Consider the following 21,239-nt stretch of genomic DNA (forward strand, 5'->3'; position numbering starts at 1 on the left):
GTGTGCTGTGTGTGTGGTGCCTGTGGAAGCCAGAAGTGCAGGAGAGGGCGTCAGATCCTATGGGACTGGAGTTATGTTGTTACATTGAGCTGTCATGTAGGTGTTGGGACGTGAACCTGGGTCCTCCTAAAGGGCATCCAGTGTGCTTAACCACTGACCGGTCTCTCCAGTGCCAAAGCCAGGTGTCAATTGGTGTTGTCGATATAGGTATTGCTGTGTAACCCATGCCAGCCTGGAACTCACTGCGTAGATCAGGGAGGTCTCAGACCCAGACATTCATCATGCCTGACTATTAACATAGGGTTTCAAAGGAGATTCAGTAGAACAAAGCATCCTAACAGCTTAACATTTGTTCATAATTTATGATCCATTGTGAAGTTCAGCCTAATCTTTGTATTTTCATCTTTGTGTCTTCAGGGATCTCTTGTTTCTGGGCCTGGGGTATCTAATATGAAAACAATAAATTAAAATTCCCTGGTATCATTTCTGTTTCTACATAATGTGTAGTCGAAAGCAAACTAGGTAGATTTTTTTCCTAAATTTCCAACACAATTTACATCACAATTAACATGTTTGGTGTTTTAGAGTCTCCAGTATTAAGTTTATGTGGATGAATTTCCATGTTGTTTACCTGTCTCGGTTGCAGTGGCTCATGGAGGCTTGGATCTTCCAATGTCAGATGATCATACAATCTTGAGTCTTAGAGTGTGTGTGTGTGTGTGTGTGTGTGTGTGGTGTGTGTACCTACCTGTGCTGTGTGCGTGTGCTATGTGTACCTGCCTGTGCTATACTGTGTCGTGTGTGTGTGTGTGAACACTGTGTTTATGTGTGTATTTGTAGTCTTGTCTATGTGTATTCTGTGCTCTGTATGTACTGTCCTGTGTGTGTGTGTGTATTCTGTGCTCTGCCTGTGTGTGTGAGTATTCTGTACTCTGTATGTACTGTCCTGTGTGTGTGTGTGTGTGTGTGTGTGTGTGTGGATTCTGTGCTCTGTGTGTCCTGTGTGTGTGTGTATTCTGTACTCTGTATGTACTGTCCTGTGTGTGTGTGTGTGTGTGTGTGTGTGTGTGTATGTGTGTATGTATTCTGTGCTCTGTGTGTACTGTCCTGTGTGTGTGTATTCTTTGCTCTGTATGTACTGTCCTGTGTGTGTATTCTGTGCTCTGTACGTACTGTCCTGTGTACGTGTGTGTGTGTGTGTGTGTGTATGTGTGTATTCTGTGCTCTGTGTGTACTGTCCTGCATGTGTGCATATGGCGTGCTGTGCTATGCATGTCTCTGTGTGTGTGTGCATGTGCTGTGTGTTATGATATGTGTGTTATGTGTGAGTGTGTGCAGTGTTGTGCTGTGTATGTACGTGTGTGTGTGTGTGCTCGTGTGCCTGGTTGAATGTGTGGGTATGTACATTGTGCTATGTTGTGCTACATGTGTTGTGTGTGTGCTGTGTGTGTATATACTCTGTATGTGTGTGGTGTGCTGTGTGTTTGTATGTGTGTGTGTGTGTGCATGCACCCAAGCCTGGTTCAGTGTGTGTGTATCAGATGTAAGCACAGAGATCAGAGGTTAATGTTAAGGATCCTCCGTCACTCTCCACTGTATTTATTGAAGAACAATTGAATGCAGAACTTACTGATTGTGGCTAGTCCAGCTAGCCAGCCTGCTCCCTGGATCCCCTGTCTGCTTCCTAAGTGCTAGGATACAGGTGGCCACTATCCAGCTGTTACCTAGGTTCTGGGGCTTTGAACTCCTGTCCTTATGCTTTCATGGCAAAGCCCTTCTGTCTTATTCTGTCTTAGGGAGCATTCCCTTGGCTCCTGGTCTTCTAGTGGGATCAATGCTCGGTATTGCATATCAGTCCAGATCCCACAGAGTTCCTGTCCTTTGTGTGTGGCTGTACCATCACTGCTTTGGTTTTATGTGGCTATTTAGATGCATTTTCAAGGGAGGGAATAAAACAAGACATCTAGTCATTTGGGGATCATAAGACCGGACGATGAGCTGTAGCTGCCCTTACTTCTGTCACTCCCCCAGGTACTCAATTGTTACAGTTCAGGATTGGTCTATCTTGGAATGGCAGCCCTTTTCTAAGTGTGCTGTGTAAGTGGGAGGGATCTGTGAAGGAAGAACTCCCCCATCATCCCTTCCCTGAGAGTCCCGTGGTTCACTGTGGTGCCACTGAGTCTGTGATGGAAGGACCTGGGTTTGCTGTGGATCAGAAATGCTAATGTTGATTGTGAGTGAGACCACAGCACATACCTGCCTTTGCAGACTGTGGATGCTGCTTTAGGGACACACGGCCAGCCAGATGGGGTAGCTCTCTGCTCGAGTTTACGTTCGCGTCTCTGGGTACTTTAAGCAGCACCCACCTGGTTAGCACTCCAGTGAAGAAGAGAGGCGTGCAGAAGTCAAGACCACACGCCAGGCGTGTTCTCCTGTGCTCTGCTGCCAGCAGGCTGTTACCCATACGTGTAAAAGGTTGTCTGAAGTTGCTTACACGTGTTTCCATGGCAGCAGCATCTCGGCATTCTCACCGGTTTTTAGACTGTATTTCCTCCTTCTCTTGGCTTCTCTGTTTTCTCACTGATGCAAGATTAAACAAGCAGCATATTTAGGTCAAGGAAAGAGATGTTTGCTGGTAGAGATGCTGGGCGAAGCATTCCGGGAGAGCGATCTCTAGCAGCAGAGGAGACTCCTTTGTGCCTTCATCAGCAACAGCAGCAGCAGCAGCATCTGCAGCAGGGTGGCTGTCTGGCACTGCCTTTTTCATTTTGGGCAGGTTCTGAGACTCAGAGCAGTCCCAGGCAGATCTAAGGTGCCAGCATTTCCCACCAACCCATGCTAATCTTCTGCACATTTGCTTTCGTGTATTAGCAGTGAAGCAGCTCACTGGAAAAAAATGATACTTTCACAGTCTTGGTGCATCTGAGGTGTGTCATCTTGATTTTGCACCACCCACCCTTCCTGTTTTACACAGGGAGTCTGGATTTTTTCTTTTTTTTCTTTTTTTTTTTTTTTTTTGTCAGGCTGTTGGGCAGGAACGGATTCTAGTGTAGCAGCCTGGCACTTCCCTTCTGTTCCGGTGCCGGTAACTGCTTGTCATGAAGATGGTACAGTGGGAGCCTGTGTCTGAAGAGCCAAGGAAGCTGATGTGGGGATGGTGTAGAGATCGCTAGAAGTCTGGTCGTGCACACCTCGGGGATGGGCTGCACTACCAGTGTGATCCTCTTCAAAGGCATTCGCACCGTTTTTGAGAGAAACTGTGCTTACATGTGCAAGCAGCAAGGAGAGAGTAATGCCCTTGAATATACAGCATACAATTGGTCGAAAGAAGACTCAGAACTATTGATCGCCTTCTGCCTGGTAAAATGCTGTCTCATTTAATTAACAAGTAGCTTAATGGTGTTAGAATAAAGCTAGTGTTTAGTTGTGAAGCAGCTCTCCTCTGTTTCTATATTGCTTATGTGTGTATATATGTAAATATGCATATATCGTCTGTATGAATGAGTAACTGGGAATCTTAAATTTAAAAATTTGAAGCACCTCTTTGCATGTGTGAGGGTTCTGTGTATTAATGGATGGTAAGTGTAGACAGGAGGCGGAAAGTGGTGTCATGTTAGACTAGTTCTCTAAAGGCAGTGCATAGGCTTCTGGGTTCTTGGTATAGTTTTAGTGGTGATCTGTAGCAAAGTGCATGTTCAGATATTCACGTGACCCCCTTTCCCACTGATGGTAAATTATCCAGCCTTTTTTTTTTTTTTTTTTTTTTAAATATTCTCAGCCTTTTACTTGGCTAGGCTTGTCTTACTAATGGCTTGTGGTCAGTCTTCACATTCAGGGAGAGGACTGTAAAGGAATCATGAAAGAAAGCTGTATTGGACATAGACAAATATTTATAGTTTTATTTTCTTAAAACTCGATTCTAACGTGTATGGGTCATGAGAAAGAGCTGAATTTGACCCGGCGCTTCCATGTTCTGCCCGTGCTTGAAGAGGCGTCAAGTCACAGATGGGTGTGCCTCTCGGTGACCTCCTCTTCCATACCAGGCTGTGAGGATGCACATATTGGTCTCCTCCCTCAGGACACTGTGCCATTTCCCCTTCTGTTCTAACTGCAGTTTTTGTCAGAATGAGTGGGGGCAAGGACATGTGCGAGTTTGCACGTGAGCCCAGCAGGCGGCTGCTCAGTAGGGTGAGGCACACAGACAGGCTCGAATGCTGCCTGAGGAGGGGGTGTCAGTGCCTTGAATGTAGCTTGGGATTGGATCTTCAGGAGCCCAGGGAGGGCATGTGGGTTTGTCGAGGGGCTTCTGTGATTAGCACTTAGAGGCTCAGGAGGAGGAGGGAGACCATCATATGAGAAGTCATGTTCAGCTTAGGAGTCAGGGTTATATTTGGTATGGAATGTAAGTGGAGCTACATTAACTGTTGAATATTTTAAGCTCTGCCATATTTTGAAATGTCCTTTGGAAAGTAACTGCTGTCAGAGAGTAGAAGGACTAGAGCCCATTACTGTACGCTTCCCCATCACCTACCCATAGCCAGCCACGCTTAGGGCTTGAGTTGAGTTAGTCAGGGCAGTGCTCCCACCCTGTGCAGTAGCGCTCCCAACCCCATGCAGTGGCACTCCCACCCATGCTGTGCCCCCCCCCCACCCCATGCAGTAGCCCTCTCACCCCATTCAGTAGCGCTCCCACCCGATGCAGTGGCACTCCCACCCCCATGCAGTAGTGCTCCCACCCCTGCGCAATGGCGCTCCCACCCTGTGCAGTGGTGCTCCCTCCCTATGCTGTGGTGCTCCCACCCTATGCTGTAGGCTTTTGCTCCTTCCAGCCAGATTGACTTGTCTTTGGTTAACCTGACTTGATGAGACCCCCCCCCACCTCCATGCTTTTCTTTTCTTTTTCTCTCCTTTTCTCTCTCTTTTTCTTTCTCCCTCTCTTTTCTCTCTCTTTCTCTCTCTCTCTCTCTTTCTTTCTCTCTTTCTTTCTCTTTCTTTCTTTCTGTCTGTCTTTCTGTCTGTCTGTCTTTCTTATAGCACAACAAAATAGTAAGACCTCAGGGCCTGGGTCTCTGACACACTGCTTCCATGTACCATGTGGGGTACTGCTGCCAATTAATATGCTGCTGGGTGGAAAGACCCTACTGGACTTCCAGCTTCTGTCTGTGCTCCCTGATCCTCTGTGTGCACATCAGGCAGAGTTTGTCTTTGGGAATGAAAGTCAGGCCATAATACTCCTCTGCTGTAGAAGCCATACAGAGGTCTCCACACTGGGACCACCCACCCCACACTTCCTCCTCTCTGCCTGCTTACTTTTCCCTTGGTTCTTCTTACCATTCACTTCATTCTGGCCATCAAGGCTTCCTGGGACACACTGCCATCTTGGCTTTGCATGGCTCTTGCCTGGGCTCTCCCAGGTCTTTCTTAAGGTAGCCCTTCTCAGCAAGGTACCTACAAATGCCCCGTGTTACTCCAAAGCACCCCAGCAAGACCTACCCATTATCATTGCCTTGGGTCACCTCTATGCAAATGCACCCTGAGCTAATCTTCAGATACATGTGGGTCCTTGCTAGGGTCTCCAGCTTTGGGAAGGTGTCTGTCTTATCTGTAGCCTTGGTGATGCTGCCTGAAGTCACAGTTGAGCTTCATACACCCTTACAGCTGCAGTCCTCAGCCTGTGAGTCCTGACGCCTTGGGAGGGGATCAAACAACCCTTTTATAGGGGTCTCCTAAGACCATCGGCACACACAGAGACTTATATTACAATTCATAGCAGTAGCAAAGTTACAGTAATGAGGCTGCAATGAAAATAGCTTTCTGGTTGGGGGTCACTGCCGCATGGAGAACTGTATTAAAGGGTCGCAGCCTTAGGAAGGTTGAGGACCACTGCTTTATATATAGTCTTTAACTACTCAGTGCATACCAAACCTTGTAGGAGGGACCATGTTGCTCATGGTGGGATAGGATGAACACATGAGCACCCCCTAACGGTAGAGACTAGAATTGTCCAGGATCTGCCCACCAGCCAGAGAGCCAGATGCCTTCACAGCCACATTTGGTCCTAATGAAGTTTCTTCTGAACCAAGTTTGCAGTTTTCTCTTGTTCTATACTGAAGCACACCGTGGGAAGCTTCCTGGGAAGTGACACTCATTGTAAGGATGGGTGATCACGGGGACTGGCTTGTCTAGGGGGGAGGTGTCAGTGAGAGGCAGTGAGGTACCACAGTGTGATCTTGGGGGAGGTGGCTCAGTGGTTAAGACCAGGGGCTCTGAGACCCTCTTCTGCCTCCTTAAACACCCACGTCCACATGTGCATTCTTGTACACAGACACACATATGCACATACATATTAATGAACCGTTTTTCTTTAAAGAATGCGGTTCTGGAGCCTACGTTCCTTGTTTAAAACCCACATCCATTACTTCCTGGCTGTGCGACTGTGGGCCTCACCTCTCTGCTCCTCATTCTCATCTGCTCTTCATCTGCTGAATTCAGATAAGACGGTACTTATCACGGGGTATTAAATGACTGGCTTGTCCAAGGCTCTCAGGGTGGGCGCTGTTGTGCCAATTGTAAGCCATCGCATAGTGCTGTTGTTTTTCTGTTTTTTTTTTTCTCTTTTTTTTTTGGGGGGGTGTCCTCTTTATGGCAAGCCTGGAGAGAAATCTCTTGTCATCATATTCTGAGTGGTTTGGTTTTCTGAGTAACTGCGTGGGGGAGGGGGTGGCGGAGGCGGAGGGTGATTTGAGACAAGGTCTCTTAGGCTGGCCTGGAACTTGGTATGATCCAAGTTTTACTTGCTTCCTAAGTGCTATTTTAAAGGCATGTACCACCATTCCAAGCTTGCTCTGCTTTGCTTGCCTTCCTTCCTTCCTTCCTTCCTTCCTTCCTTCCTGCCTGCCTGCCTGCCTGCCTGCCTGCCTGCCTGCCTGCCTTCCTTCCTTCCTCCCCTCCTCCCCTCCCTTCCTTTCTTCCTTCCTTCGTTGTTGTTGTTGTTGTTGTATTTTTAAGACTGGGTCTCACTATGGAGCTCTGGTTAACCTTGGAACTCTCTGTGTGGACCAGTCTGGGCTCACATTCACAGAGATCCACTTGTCTCTGCCTCCTGAGATCTGGGATTAAAGGCATGCACCACCACACCTGGCTGGCTACTTTTTTGAAGTTGATAGGGTTTCAGACTTCTGAGAGACCCTCCCTACTCTGACAGACGCAACTGCCGGAAGGACTTTTATATGATTTAAGTCTTGCTTATTTCGTGGTTGTCATTTGTGACAGTGCGCCTTGTCCCATCTGCTTATTTGGATCTTATGTGTGTGAGTCACTTTTGGAATAAGGCAGCATGTAGATTAGCAAGCAGAGAGCTGTATGGCGAAGAGAAGCCTCCCTCTGATCGTCAGGAGGAAGAGCTCTGAAGTCAAGCAAGATGTTTTGGGTGCAGTCTTCAGCTTTGTAAGGTTGGGGGATATACAGTGTCTACAGGAAGGTTCTGTTTATATTTTATAATGAGGAATCCTCTCCATGGTGGGTGGCACCCTGGAAAAACAACTTATCTGGTAAGTGTAGAATGATTGAAGTTCAAGTCTGTCTGTCTGTCTATCTATCTATCTATTTATCTATCTATCTATCTATTCATATGTGTGGCTGTACATGTGTGTCCTGGAGTGCCTGTATATATGTGTGGAGACCAGAGAACAGCCTTGGGATGCTTTCCTCAGGCTCTGTCTACATTGTGGTTTGTTTTTTTGAGACAGTGTCTCACACCTGCCTGGAATTTGCAGAGTAGCCAAGGCTAGCTGTCAACTCTTAGTAATATGCCTGTCTCTACCTTCTAGCTCTGGAACTACAAGTGCTGTTTGTGTATGCATGTGTGTGCGTGTATGTGTGCGCATGTGCATGCATGTGTGCATGCATGCATGCGTGTATTCTGTGTATGATACTGCGTCCAGGCTCTTCTGTTTCCACCTGAGACTTCTCCTTAGTCTTATCCCATTTAAACGTTGACTGCCAATTCTAGCACAATTGATGTGGAAGATTGAGTTGGGATCTCATTTTTTAGTATAGATTTTTCCTCGGGATTTTTGCTTTTCAGAGTAATTGAATTTATTAGCTCACTACATTGGAAGTTTGTCTTGATTGCTTGTTTGTGCTGGACACGCAGCACTCTGGAGATGCTCACATCCAGGCTGCAGGTAGCTGGTGTGAGACCTGCACATAGGTTGTCTGGTAGGAGGCCAGTCAGTCTAAACCTTCCACAGCAGGGAAAGCTTAAACGGAAACAAAACCATTGTTATTTCTACTTTCTTTGTCTGAGAAAATTTCATTTTGCTCATGGCTGGCACTGTCATATTTGATTTCCTTTCTGTAATTGTGGGAGAACTGAAAGTCTCTCATGTTACTGTAATATGTTGTGTGTCTGCTGATCATAGCTGAGGAAAGAAGAAGTTGGTCCGTTAGAACCTTGACTGCTGCTGCATACGAGGGAGCAAGGGCACAAGGGAGAAAAAAACTGACTGGTCTCCAGTGTTTCTTGATGTGTGTGTGTTCCTGTGTGTACACGTACTTCTGCTGCACACATGGAGGCCAGAGGAAAACCTTGGTGCCATTCTCAGGAACATTGTGCACTTCATTTGAGACTGGTTCTCTCGTTGGCCTAGAGCTCACCAGTAAGACCAGACTGGCCAGCGAGCGAGCCCCTATCTCTAACCCCTCAGTGCTAATTACAAGAGCACCTGCCATTTTTACGTGATTCTTAGGAATTGAACTCAGGTCCTACTTGAAGGGCCTTTGTTGACTGAGCCATCTCTTCAGACCCTTGAGTTTCTTTCATTATTTATATGATTTATTCTTATTTATATCCCATTGTCATACTGGGATAATGCAGCTCTTTTATTTTGCCCGTTGTAAATTTAAAACTTCTTTTTCCTGACCCTACTACCTTAAAACTGAAGTTTTTCATGCTTAAACTAGTATAGAACTGAGCCTTTCTTAGCATCTAGATTTCTTCTGAGCACTGTAGCCCCATCAGACTAAATGGTCCTTTCTAGTTCTTACAAAAACATTGGTTGTGAAAGTCTTTTGACTTGTATGCTAATTTAACAGCCGCTTGACATTGGATACTGTTTAAAGAGCACAGAATTGATGACACCCTTCTCTTTGGCCACTAAGAACCCGTCTTTCTGATATGTGTCTGCGTATATCTTTGGGATAGGGGTGCCTGGAAATGGGGGGGGGCAGGCAGAAGATGTAAATGTAAAATGGTGGTGTGTCATCGAGCTTGAGGCATTTAGAAAAAGTAAAGGCTGGGTATTAGCTACTGTAACTGTTCTTTAATAATACCCTCCATCTGCCTTGCTCCATCTGGTGGGAGGAGCCTGTCGGCTCTCCCGTGTTGCACACCAACACCACAGAACTCCTTGCAAGGTTCCAGTGCTGGTTGCAAGACCTTGGCTGTGGATGGTTTGTTTTCTGTATTCCTTCAGTGCCTTCCTCATGATGCTCTGTGGTGGATTCTGTTCTCTGTTTAGATCATTGCAGTGAGCTGTCTGCTGCAGAGGAGGAGGGGGTGGGACCTGTCTGCTGCAGAGGAGGAGGGGGTGGGACCTGTCTGCTGCAGAGGAGGAGGGGCTGGGTCCTGTCTGCTGCAGAGGAGGAGGGGCTGGGTCCTGTCTGCTGCAGAGGAGGAGGGGCTGGGTCCTGTCTGCTGCAGAGGAGGAGGGGCTGGGACCTGTCTGCTGGAGATGAGGAGGGGGTGGGACCTGTCTGCTGGAGAAGAGGAGGGGGTGGGACCTGTCTGCTGCAGAGGAGGAGGGGCTGGGACCTGTCTGCTGCAGAGGAGGAGGGGCTGGGACCTGTCTGCTGGAGATGAGGAGGGGGTGGGACCTGTCTGCTGGAGAAGAGGAGGGGGTGGGACCTGTCTGCTGGAGAAGAGGAGGGGGTGGGACCTGTCTGCTGCAGAGGAGGAGGGGCTGGGACCTGTCTGCTGCAGAGGAGGAGGGGCTGGGACCTGTCTGCTGGAGATGAGGAGGGGGTGGGACCTGTCTGCTGCAGAGGAGGAAGGGGTGGGACCTGTCTGCTGGAGATGAGGAGGGGCTGGGACCTGTCTGCTGCAGAGGAGGAAGGGCTGGGACCTGTCTGCTGGAGATGAGGAGGGGGTGGGACCTGTCTGCTGCAGAGGAGGAGGGGCTGGGACCTGTCTGCTGCAGAGGAGGAGGGGGTGGGTCCTGTCTGCTGCAGAGGAGGAGGGGGTGGGTCCTGTCTGCTGCAGAGGAGGAGGGGGTGGGTCCTGTCTGCTGCAGAGGAGGAGGGGGTGGGTCCTGTCTGCTGCAGAGGAGGAAGGGTGGGACCTGTCTGCTGCAGAGGAGGAGGGGCTGGGTCCTGTCTGCTGCAGAGGAGGAAGGGTGGGACCTGTCTGCTGGAGATGAGGAGGAGCTGGGACCTGTCTGCTGCAGAGGAGGAAGGGTGGGATCTGTCTGCTGCAGAGGAGAGGGTGGGACCTGTCTGCTGCAGAGGAGGGGGTGGGATCTGTCTGCTGCAGAGGAGGGGCCGGGGCCTGACCACTGCAGAGGGAGACCTGTCTACAAGGCTTTGTCAGCATTTACCATTTTACTTAACAGTGGGATTTATTCATTTTAGCATTTATTGAACTATAACAGGCAGTAAACACTGATTGTAGAAATCAAGCAGCGTATGTCCATTGTACAGAGAAAACGATTGGTTTAAATATCTCAAGGCAAAATATTTCAGGATATCATCCATGTATATAGATCACAGATGTGCTCATAAAAATGCATTGATGTTAATAGGATCTCAATTGTGTCTTTTTCATGACCTTGGAGGCTGCTGCAGTCATTGAGGGATGGGGGGGAGCATCTCTTTCCTGCCCTCCCACCCCCCCCCCCCAGCAGATGAGAGGCAGGGCCAACTTTCCCATACTCACCCCCTCTGGCCGGCTCACTCACTCCCATGCAGTCAGGGTCAGCTCTGCTGTGTTGCCCAGGCAAGGGGCAGAGCCAGCTCAGCACAGTGCCTCAGGCAGCTGTCCAGACCAAGAACATCTGCATGGGCTTTGGTCCTGGGACATCAGCACAGACCTCAGCTGCCATAGGACCATGGACCTAGACTTGCCCACCCCTCTGTCCCCCACCCTCACAGCAGCATGGTCCTCAGATATCCACTGGCTTTTGGTGGTAACTTGGGCCACAGATACAACAGATACAACAGATACAACCCAGACCCCAGCTACAACAGGGCCACCAACCCACACATGGCCCTTGGTGGCAGGTGCCTGGATGTCTTTATTTCAGCCACCTCAGGGGTCAGTGGAACCAGGACGGGCATTTGGGTCTTCATTTCATTCTTAATGGTGTTTCATCTTATGGATGTAACATTTTTATTTATTTATTTGTTTGCTTATTTATTCATTCATTCTTTTTTTTTTTTTTTTTTTTTTTTTTTTTTTTTTTTTTTTTTTTTTTTGAGATAGGGTTTCTTTGTGTAGTCTGGCTGTCCTGGAATTAGCTCTGTAGACCAGACTGACCTTGAACTCACAGGGATCCTGCCTCTGCCTCCCAAGTGCTGGGAAAATATTCGCTTATTTTATTTTATTTGCATTGGTGTTTTTCCTGCATGTATGTATATGTGAGGGTGCCAGATTACCTGGAACTGGAGCTACACACAGTTGTGAACTGGCACAAAGGTGCTGTACATGGAACCTGGGTCCTCTGGAAGAGCAGCCAGTGCTCTTAACCGCTGAGCCATGTCTCCAGCCCTGGAATATTTCATTTAACTGGTACTCACAATTGCCCCCCCCCCCCCCTTATGGTAAGCATCCTTGCATGTGTGTTTTAAATGTTGATCAGATTGCTTTTGTAGACTTCTAGACCTGGAATAGTTAGGTCAGGGAATACTTACTTTTAAAGCGTTTTGATATATATTGTGGGTTGTTCAGCAGAAAGTAAGGAGTTTAGAAAAATTCAAGACAAGGGCTGCTGAGATGGCCCAGCAGGTGAAGATGCTTGCTGCGAAGCCTGACGGCCTTAGTTCAATCCCCAGGACGTACGTGGTGGAAGTTGATAATTGACTCATATCCTCTGACCTTCACATCTGTGCTGTGGTATAAGCTCCTGTCTCTGCCCCCCTCCATAATAATATTTAAAAATGTTTCTCAAAGCAAGCAAGTTTGTGTTCTTCCCTTGTGAAGGGCAGCCTTCAGTTTCGCCCTCCATTAAGCTGCTGATGGGGCTCTCTGTTAAACCGACTGCAGAGACTTGGCTTTCAGGGCGCTTCAGCCAGTAACATCAGCCATGGTTTAGCCTCTGCCTCTGAAAGTGTTAGCATTCTTCCATGTCCTGGGAGAATTCTGAGATGTTCCATCAAGGGGTGGAATGTGTTTGCTCTGGGAGGTCCTCGCCCTTTGAGGGCTGGGATAGCTGTTTCTTGGAGATTCAGATGGAGAGAGCAGCAGACAGGATGGAGGGGTGCAGCCAGATGAGTGTGGTTGCTAAGGCTTTCTCTACTGCACCCCTGCCCTCTCTGCAGGGCGGGTGGGCGAGCACGTGCTCCAGCCTTAGAGAGCAGCTCTGCCTTTCTGGCTTTTTCAGAGTAGCATTTGTTGTTTTTATAAAGAGACTATGTAATTATTGTAGAAAATTCAGAGATTAAAGAGAAACAAACTACCCATAACCCAGCAGGCTGGGAGTCATCACCACTTAATATGCGGCATATTGCTTTATAATGATTCTCTCTGCGTGTGCAAATACTAAAAGTGGGATAATGTTCTAGAAGTCTCTGATGTCCTTTTCACTTCCACTTTATTAGCAACAATTTCTTATGTTCGGAACATCTTTTAAAACATGATTAAATATATACATCATCTGTCCACTGTTAAGTATTACTATAATTTTTTAGATACTTCTGTTGGTATACATTTAGATTGTTATAAATTAGATATACACCAAAGTACTGTGTGACTACATAGCTATTTTTGTAGGCCTGATTCATAAAAGTGAATTATGAAGGCAAGAAGGACGTTTCTTATCTTATTGTATTTGAAGACTGTTTTCCACCATGTAGCCTAGACTCTCCTAAAGCTTGTGATCCTCATACCTCAGCCTCCAGGGTGTTCTTGATAGAAGTAATTTTTAAAGTTTATTCATATTTTATGCATATAAATATTAGATTTGTGTGTGTGTATGTGTGTGTTTGTGTGCCACAGTCATGCACTGCTGCCCATGGAGGCCAGAAAGGTGTTAGATCCCCTGGAATTTGAATTATAGATGGTTATGAGCTGCCACATGGTTGCTGGGAACCAAACCTGTGTCCTCTAGAAAAGCATCAAGTGGTCTTAACCACTGAGCCATCTCTACAGACACAGAAGGAAGTTTTTAAAAAAGCTTATAATTCACAACACTATGTTTACTTATTTTCCAGATAGGGTTTCTCTGTGTAGCTCTATCTGTCCTAGAACCCACTCACAGACCAGGCTGGCTTCAAACTCTGAGACCCACCTGTCTCTGCCTCCTGAGTGCTGGGATTAAAGCTGTGTGACATCACCACCCAGCTTTAATTTATTTTTTTAAAACAATGTTAATTTGTTTAGTGTGTGTGCATGCTCACACACACACGCATACTAGTGTGTGTGCATGCTCACACACATTCGTACACTTGTCAAGTGCAGTGTGGAGCTTGGGGACGATTTGTAAGGAGTTGGCTTTCCTGTTTCACTACATGCATCCTGGGACTGAACTCAGGTTGTCGGGCTTGGTGGCAGTTGTTTGTACCTGCTGAGCTGTCTCACCAGCCTTTAGTTCCTTGTTTCTTGTGTCATTAACCGGACTTTGCATAGAGATGAACCTGCACACAGCCTTTTCCTCTGCAGCTTTTCCTATGACTTGTACGTGTAGGAGTTCTTGTCTAAGATCAGATATTCACAGGCTCTTTGCTTCCAAGTGCCTTTTGTCTATTTTCTCCCTTTTCTGTCTAGGGATCAGCAAGTAATAACCTGTGGGTCAAATCTATCCTCCCATTTGTTTTTATAAATAACATTTTATTGGCCAGCCACTTTTTTTCTTGTTTACAAAGCAGTGTGATGCTTTAACAGTGATAGGGTTGTGCTGTTATGACAGAAACCCATAATACTTAGCAGCTGCTTAAGAACGTTTGCTGTCTGGCCCTCACGGAAACTTGCTATTTTAGTGGCTTGCTTATGTGTGTGCTCTATCTGAGATCCTCACTGGATCCCCACTTACCCTCACTACCCACTTCCCCCAACCCTGTGGCAAGCGTCCTCCATACACATTGTTGTTCTTTCAGGCATTGGTCCTCGCTGCCCTATTGCCTGCATGTACCAGAGGAGGCGGAGTTCTTACCCAACTGCCAGTTTAACTGCGTTACAGAAAAATAGAAATAAATTTGGAGAGAAAGATATTAATTTACGTTATATAAAAAAGATTTTTCTATTTTATATATGGGAGTACACTGTTGCTGTCTTCAGACACACCAGAAGAGGGCATTGGATCCCATTACAGATGGTTGTGGGCCACCATGTGGTTGCTGGGAATTGAACTCAAGACTTCTGGAAGAGCAGTCAGTACTCTTAACTGCTGAACCATCTCTCCAACCCCTTAATTTGTATTTTTAAAATATAGAATAAACGGGACTGGAGAGATGGTTCAGTAGTTATGAGTACTTGCCATTCCCACCGAGGACCCCTGTTCTGTTCCCAGCACCCACATCAGGTCATTCACAACTTCCTGTGACTCCAATTTTGGGGAGTCCAACACCCTACTTATGCCTCCCCACCCAGCTCATAAAACAACTGAATCTTTTAAAAAAAAAAAATACTAGAATAAACAGGTTATGCTACATAAATTGCTGAACCAAGTACTTTTTTTTGAAGTTATAGAGATTTGACACCTAAGTAGTTTGATAAAGCACACATTGGTGAGAATCCTGGAGCTAAGGGCTAACTTTTGTGTACATTTGTAAATTTCTTTTTAAGGGAAATAGCCTGTTCATAAGGCAGATCACACAAGTCTTTATATAGATTCTTGGTTTATTCTGATGAAAGAAAGATTCCATTCTAGCAGCTGCATCCTCCAGTAATGTTGGTTTGTTTCTCCATTTTCCTGTCTTTACTAACACAGGAATGTCAGCAGATAGAACAAAGGGGCCAGAGGTGGTTCCAAAGCATGCAGACATACACAGGCTTGCAGGCAGGCTCAAACAGACACACTCACACACATACACACAGGCATGCACGCAGGCTTGAATGCACACATGCACACACACATAGGCACATGCATACATGCACATACACCCACACATACAGACAACACACACACGCTCATGTGCACACACACACACACACACACACACACACACCCCTTCTGAAGTGGGACTCTGCATCTTTACAGAGACAGAGTAAATGCTGATGTCTTCTGTAACTGCAACACATTCTAAATCTAGATCTAAACTAAAGTGTTGAATGAAAGGCTATCTTACTATTTTCAAATATCAATTAACAATCTACAACCTTCTCTAAACATACTTCTGAGTAACATTTATTTAAGCCAAGAAAAAGCATCTTAGAAGACGATAGGTGTGAGTTATGAACTACACCTATTGGAGGGAGAATTTAGAACTAGTCCCCAGCTGAGGTTCTCTCCCCTCCCCACCCCATTCCCTGCTGAAGGTCTTCCTCCCCCCACTTCCCTGCACCCCCTTTTGGACTCTATCTTTTGAGATTGTCCTGTGTGGCTGAGGCTGGTCTTGAACGCCTCTGCCTCCTAAGTGCTGGGGTTATATTCCTATATGCCTGGCTCTCTTCTCTTCTTCAGGAGGTGAGTCATGCCTGTGCTCACCCTCTGTGGTGAGAATTTGTTTTTAGGGTTCTCAGATGTGAGGATGGTCGTACATAGCTCACAAGCTAAGTAACTTAACCCTTTCATGTCTTAGGCATTTCCTGTGTCTCTTCCAGGCTTTGACATAAGTAATACTCTTAGAGGTCTGGTCTTAGGAGTTACTGTTTCTCTGTGCTTTATTTTTGGAGAGCAGTTGGCAGAATACCTCAAACGTTCTCCTTCCCCCTCCCCTCACTGACCCCAGAATTTCTCTAATTATCAAATGTCAATGAATACCTGCTAACCATAGGGTGCTGAGATGGGAGAAACCCCAGATGCTGGTCCCTACAGCCTGTAGAGTTAGCTGGGTAGATTGACTTGAGATGTGAGTGACATTGGGTGACAGTGGAGTCCCTGGGAAAAGAATTTAAGGAGAGCAGGAGATGGCCATTTTTAGAGGAGAGCCATGGAGGACTCCAAAGCCTTCTCAGAGGTTCTAGTTAAGTGCATAGCATGGCGGGAATTCGTTGTGTAGAAGACCAGTGTGGAGGCACAGAGGAGACCAAAGCAGAGGAAGCCCATGGTCAAAGAGCTCACAGAGGTATTTTAGAGAATCAGATGATGATGATGAGAAGAGGAGGAGGAGGAGGAGGGGGATGAGGAGGGGGAGGAGGAGGGGGAGGAGATTTGGAGACAGTGTTTAGCTCAGTAGCCCAGGCTATTGTTATTCTCCTGCGTGATTTCTCCCAAGTGCTGTCCACTGCAGGCCTGATAACTGAACATTTCAAACAAGAAAAGACATAGTCAGATTCCTGTTTTAGAAAGATCACTCAAGACTGCATAGTAGCTGGTGAATGAGAGAAAGGGAAATTCAGAAATGAGGCCATTCTGACAGAGTGACAGGTTACAGTGGCCTGAACTAAGGTGCTGTTAGAGACGGAGAGAACAGACCTGGAGTTACGGAAGTTCAGCCAGACTCCAGCTCACCAATGCCACATCTTTATGATGCATTGAGACATTTAACAAAATATGCTGTGTGTGCAGTGCTCTGCTGGGCTGAAAGGTGAGTGCCAGCACTGGCAGTGCTAGCTACTTGCCATCCTGTTCTAAGGCCTTTGTGCCTCTGCTTACTCTTTTAATCCTCATGACAAAAAATAATCCTCATGACAATTCTGTGGCTACGGTGACAGCCTTGATCTTCTAGATGGGGAGACAAAGGGAGAGGCCGTAAGTCCTGCAGCTCGCTGAGGAAGAAGGCCAAGGTTCAGGACAGGGGTCTGGTTCCGGAACCATGTGGTTAACGACATCAGTATGCACCTGTAAGTGCAGCATCAGGGTGTGAAGGCAGTGTGTAAAAGCCAAGCCAAGGCATGGTGGAAAGTATTCCAGCACAAGCACCAGCACCAGCTGAGTGACAGAAAGCCAGACGATAGCTGAACAGGAGCATGGCCTGGGGAGCGTGGGAAACAGAAATGAACACGAGGAAAAAACTGCTGAGTTCCATCCAAGATCAAAAGGTCTGTGTGTACCTGCTGACCAAGAGTGGCAGAAAAGGGGTGAGGGGTGCTGATTGAGCCAGGCTTTGAAGCATAAAGGCAAACGCGCAGGTCATAGGGTACAAGTGTGGTGGAGGTGAGGTGGGAGCCTGTTCCTGTGTTGCTTGAGGAATGCCGAGAAGTTCAGAGTCTGGGGTCAGGATGAGCCAGCCAGAGCAGCCTTGTGGGCTGAGCAGTCCATGTGCCAATCTGAAGCCTGCACAGCCCTGGATGGGGGCTGGCTCGTTCTATCACATCAGACTGGGGTCACTATCAGCTAGAGATGGGCCTGCCTAGGATGAAAACGTCAAGCTCCCTTCTGTATGCTTTCGAGGGTCAAGATATGTTTTGAAGTTTGATTACCTGACTGCTGTATCATGGAAGTAGGCAGCAGTTCCAGGCCCGCCGAGCAGGAGGTGGCTGTGCTGCAGGTCAGGAGGGCACATCCTTGTGATTTGCTTGAGTTTGAGTATCAGAGACAGATCCACCTTTTGTAGGGCCCATCATTTTTCTAATGATGGAGTCCCTGCTTTAAAAAATGAATACCAGGTAAAGCACAGGACCCTGGGAGGAGCTCCAGGGAAAGCCTAGGAGCTTCCCTTTGCTCTCTCCTGCCTGGCAGCAGGGGTCTGGGCTGCCCTGCCTTCTGATACCTCGGTGCTGTGCCATGCTTCATGTTGGCCTCATCTTCTTAGCCCTCAGCTGATGGTGGTCATCTTGTTTAACTAGTTCAGTTAACTCAGCTGATGGTAGTCATCTTGTTTAATTAGTTCAGGTTAACCCAAGGTCTCTTATGTGATGTCTCAGAAGGTTCCTGGCCACATGACTGTCCTTATGTCTCTACTGCTGTTTGCTAACACAAGACAAACCCTGAGGAAAGGCCCCTCAGGGGTACTGGAGGGGCTGCGGTGCCATTGAAGTCTTCCTTCCCGTGCTAACTAAGTCTGAGGCTCTTTAGACTGAGGCAGGAGCCACAAGCCTGTAGCAGGGACCAGGTGACTCCAGAGTCTGATTTATTAAAGGCATCTGAGGGCTGTCCTAAACGGCCTCACCTGGACAACAATTTCTAAACCCAATTTTAGAGGTTTCCTTGCAGTCAGTGAGGGAGAGGCAGGACCCAGGACAGTGATGTCATTAACACCCAGGGATGCATTCTGTGGTAAAGCAGGAGGGGATAGGAAGTTTGAGCATCCACAGACCTGCGGAAGCCTTTCCTGGCAGGGAGACAGTAGGTACTGTGTCAATAGGAAGGCATCTGCAAAGATGCTTGGGGCTCCTTGGCTTCTTTCCCCACTCTACACCCTGGTATTGGAAAGACCCCCATCTCTGTGCCTCGTCCACCAGGTGCTCACCACCCACCACGGGTGCTCAGAGCTACCCCTCTCCCACCTACCTTTATTCACTGTCAGGACTTAACAGTTTCAGTGTGAATGATCTCAGCTAGACATGATGTCAAGGGAGTCACGTGGCCTGACATAAATAGCGAAGTGACTGGTACCTGCCAAAGCGCATTTGCACTTCAGAAGGGAGTTTGTTTTCTAGGGTGGCCCTGGAGGGGTCCTGAGAGGCTTTGGCAGAGTGGACGGAACCTGCAGTGTACCAGGCTCTGTGTGTGGGCTTGCATTTTGTTTAATGTCAGGAGAAGGGTCTCATCTCAGGTTTCTTCTTTCTTTTCTAAACAGTTTCCCCTTTAGATTTCTGGACCATATTTGCAGTGCTGATTGGGGAAGGCATAGATTTGAGGGTGCTTTGCCTCCTCTAAGTCCGTCTTCCATGCTTACAGGAGGTTGAGTGTGGGAATCTGGCACCTCACTTTGGGAAGCTCTGGCAGGTCTCATGATTTAAGATGCCTGCTGGGTTCGTTGTTATGTCTGAAACCCCAGGGCCTGGTAACAGAGGGCAGAGGGATGCTGCTTTTGTTTTCAGCTTTTTCCATGTCCTGCTGGATCTGTTCAGGGTTAGGGTTAGAGCATGGCTTCATGTCCAGAACATAACATAGCAAGAGGAGAAACTGCAAAGGATTGTTAAAAGGGCCTCTTCCTGTTCTCAGCTAAAGTTGGCCGGCAGAGCCTCCTTCTCCCTATGTTCTCACTCAGCCTGGGTCAGGCCAAACCATCGCAGTGACAGATTTGGGGGTGTGCAGGGGTGAGGCGTTAAAGGCGGACAAAGCCCTGACTATTTTACTGCTCCCTGCAAATAGACACCACTGTTTTCATTTTTAGATTTTCCTTTTATGTTTATTAGTGTTCTGCCTATATGTTTACATATGTACCATGTCCATGCCTGATGCCCACGGAGGCCATAAGAGGGTGTTGTATCCTTTGGAGTGGAGTTACTGATGATTGTAAGCTACCACGTGGGCACTGGGAACCAAACCCAGGTCCTCCGGAAGAGCAACAAGTGCTCTCAACTGCTAAGCTCTCTCCAGCCCCAGTGGGGTTTCATGAGTTATTTGTCCCAGAACAGATGGGAATGCTGGGGAGCCTGGGAGCTTCAGTGGGAGAGCAGAGAAGTCTCCTTTCCACTGTCAGTTGTCCGCCTGAGGGTGAGCTGCCTCTTGGACTGGGCTCTTATATCACGGAAGGATGCAGGCTGCTGTCCAAACAGACTCTCTCATGACCAGTTTGTAAAACTGTTGGAAATTCCAATCGTTTGTGCAGATGTGTGTTTATCTACAAGAGTCTGGGCCCTGTCCAAAGGCAGAGTCTGCAGGAACCGTCTTAATTCTGAAAGTAACCTCTGGCTACCACAGACATTTAAAACCTCATTTGTTTGTGTAAATTTTTAATCACCTTCATTCTGTTAAGAAATAAGCATTAGACAGAAGACGACCAAGAAGCAGAGAAGGTAAGTTTTAGGGCTTATGCTGTGTCATGCAACCTCAGACATGTAGGGCTTATGCTGTGTCATGCAACCTTAGACATGTAGGGCCAGGTTCTTGACAGGCAAACTGGAGAAGGTCAGACTGCCTAAGATAAGTGAGAGAAGCCCTTACTTAAGAATTCTGCTAAGAATTTAGTTTGAAGAGCAACTAAAACTATATATACGTGTGTGTGTGTATATATATATATATATACATAAATATATGTATATACATATATATACATATATGTATATACATATATACATGTATATACACACACACACACACACACACACACATATATATCTTTAAAGAAGATATGTTTGGGCATCTCCCCCTTAGGCACCCACCCCCTTGTATCTATGTGTGCATGCATGCCTGTGTGTGTATGTATATCCTATGCTGTGTGTGTTGTGCTGTGTATATGTGTGTGTCTGTATCCTATGCTGTCTCTGTGTGTGACAGGGTGTGTATGTATGCTGTGCTGTGTGTGTGTGTAGCCTATGCTGTCTGTGTGTCTCTGTGTATGAGTGTATTAGTAGTGTGTGTATCTTATGCTGTCTGTTTGTATGTCTGTGTATTTGTATATGCATGTGTGTGTGCACATGCCTGTGTGTTTGAGTATGTGCTCAGTGTATGTGTGTTTGCATATGCAAGCGTGTGTGCATATGCCTGTGTGTTTGTAGTTCATAAGTGCTCCTCAGGGAATGTGTGCCATTGAGGTTGTCTCTAAGACAGATGGAGCCTGGGCTTGCTGCATCTGTGTGACTTCGAGCAGAGCCATCTTATTATTAAAGGAACAGTGGCCTGGCCTATGGCTTTACTGCCTGTTCACTCAGTTACCCTGTGAATGTGTAACAAAACAACTGTGGCCTATGGCCAGGCAGTTTTCACAGCAAAACTGTCACTCTCCTTCCCAGGATACGATGGCTTTTGTTTCTCTACAGTGCATGCCTTTGGACTGTGAACTAATGCTGATCACCCATAGTGGAACGTCAGTGTGAA

At 47.1% G+C, this 21,239-nt stretch overlaps 1 protein-coding gene across 25 annotated transcripts in view; it reads left to right on the forward strand.

The window, feature by feature from the left end:
• The window catches only part of Dock9 (dedicator of cytokinesis 9), a 252,226-nt gene that overhangs the window by 55,826 nt on the left and 175,161 nt on the right, over nt 1-21,239 (forward strand). For 5 of the 25 annotated variants that reach the window (XM_076930549.1, XM_076930552.1, XM_076930557.1 and 2 more), the window contains exon 1: nt 3,091-3,360. The exons of 5 other annotated variants lie outside the window; for them this stretch is intronic. In XM_076930549.1, the coding sequence (XP_076786664.1) occupies nt 3,199-3,360 (162 nt within the window). In that variant the 5' untranslated portion in view covers nt 3,091-3,198. Of the gene's footprint in view, nt 1-3,066; nt 3,361-21,239 lie in introns of those variants that run through there. 15 more of the 25 variants (XM_076930568.1, XM_076930570.1, XM_076930567.1 and 12 more) reach the window with 5 other exon arrangements.

Source organism: Arvicanthis niloticus, chromosome 3 (assembly GCF_011762505.2).
Source record: "Arvicanthis niloticus isolate mArvNil1 chromosome 3, mArvNil1.pat.X, whole genome shotgun sequence".
NCBI lineage: Eukaryota > Metazoa > Chordata > Mammalia > Rodentia > Muridae > Arvicanthis > Arvicanthis niloticus.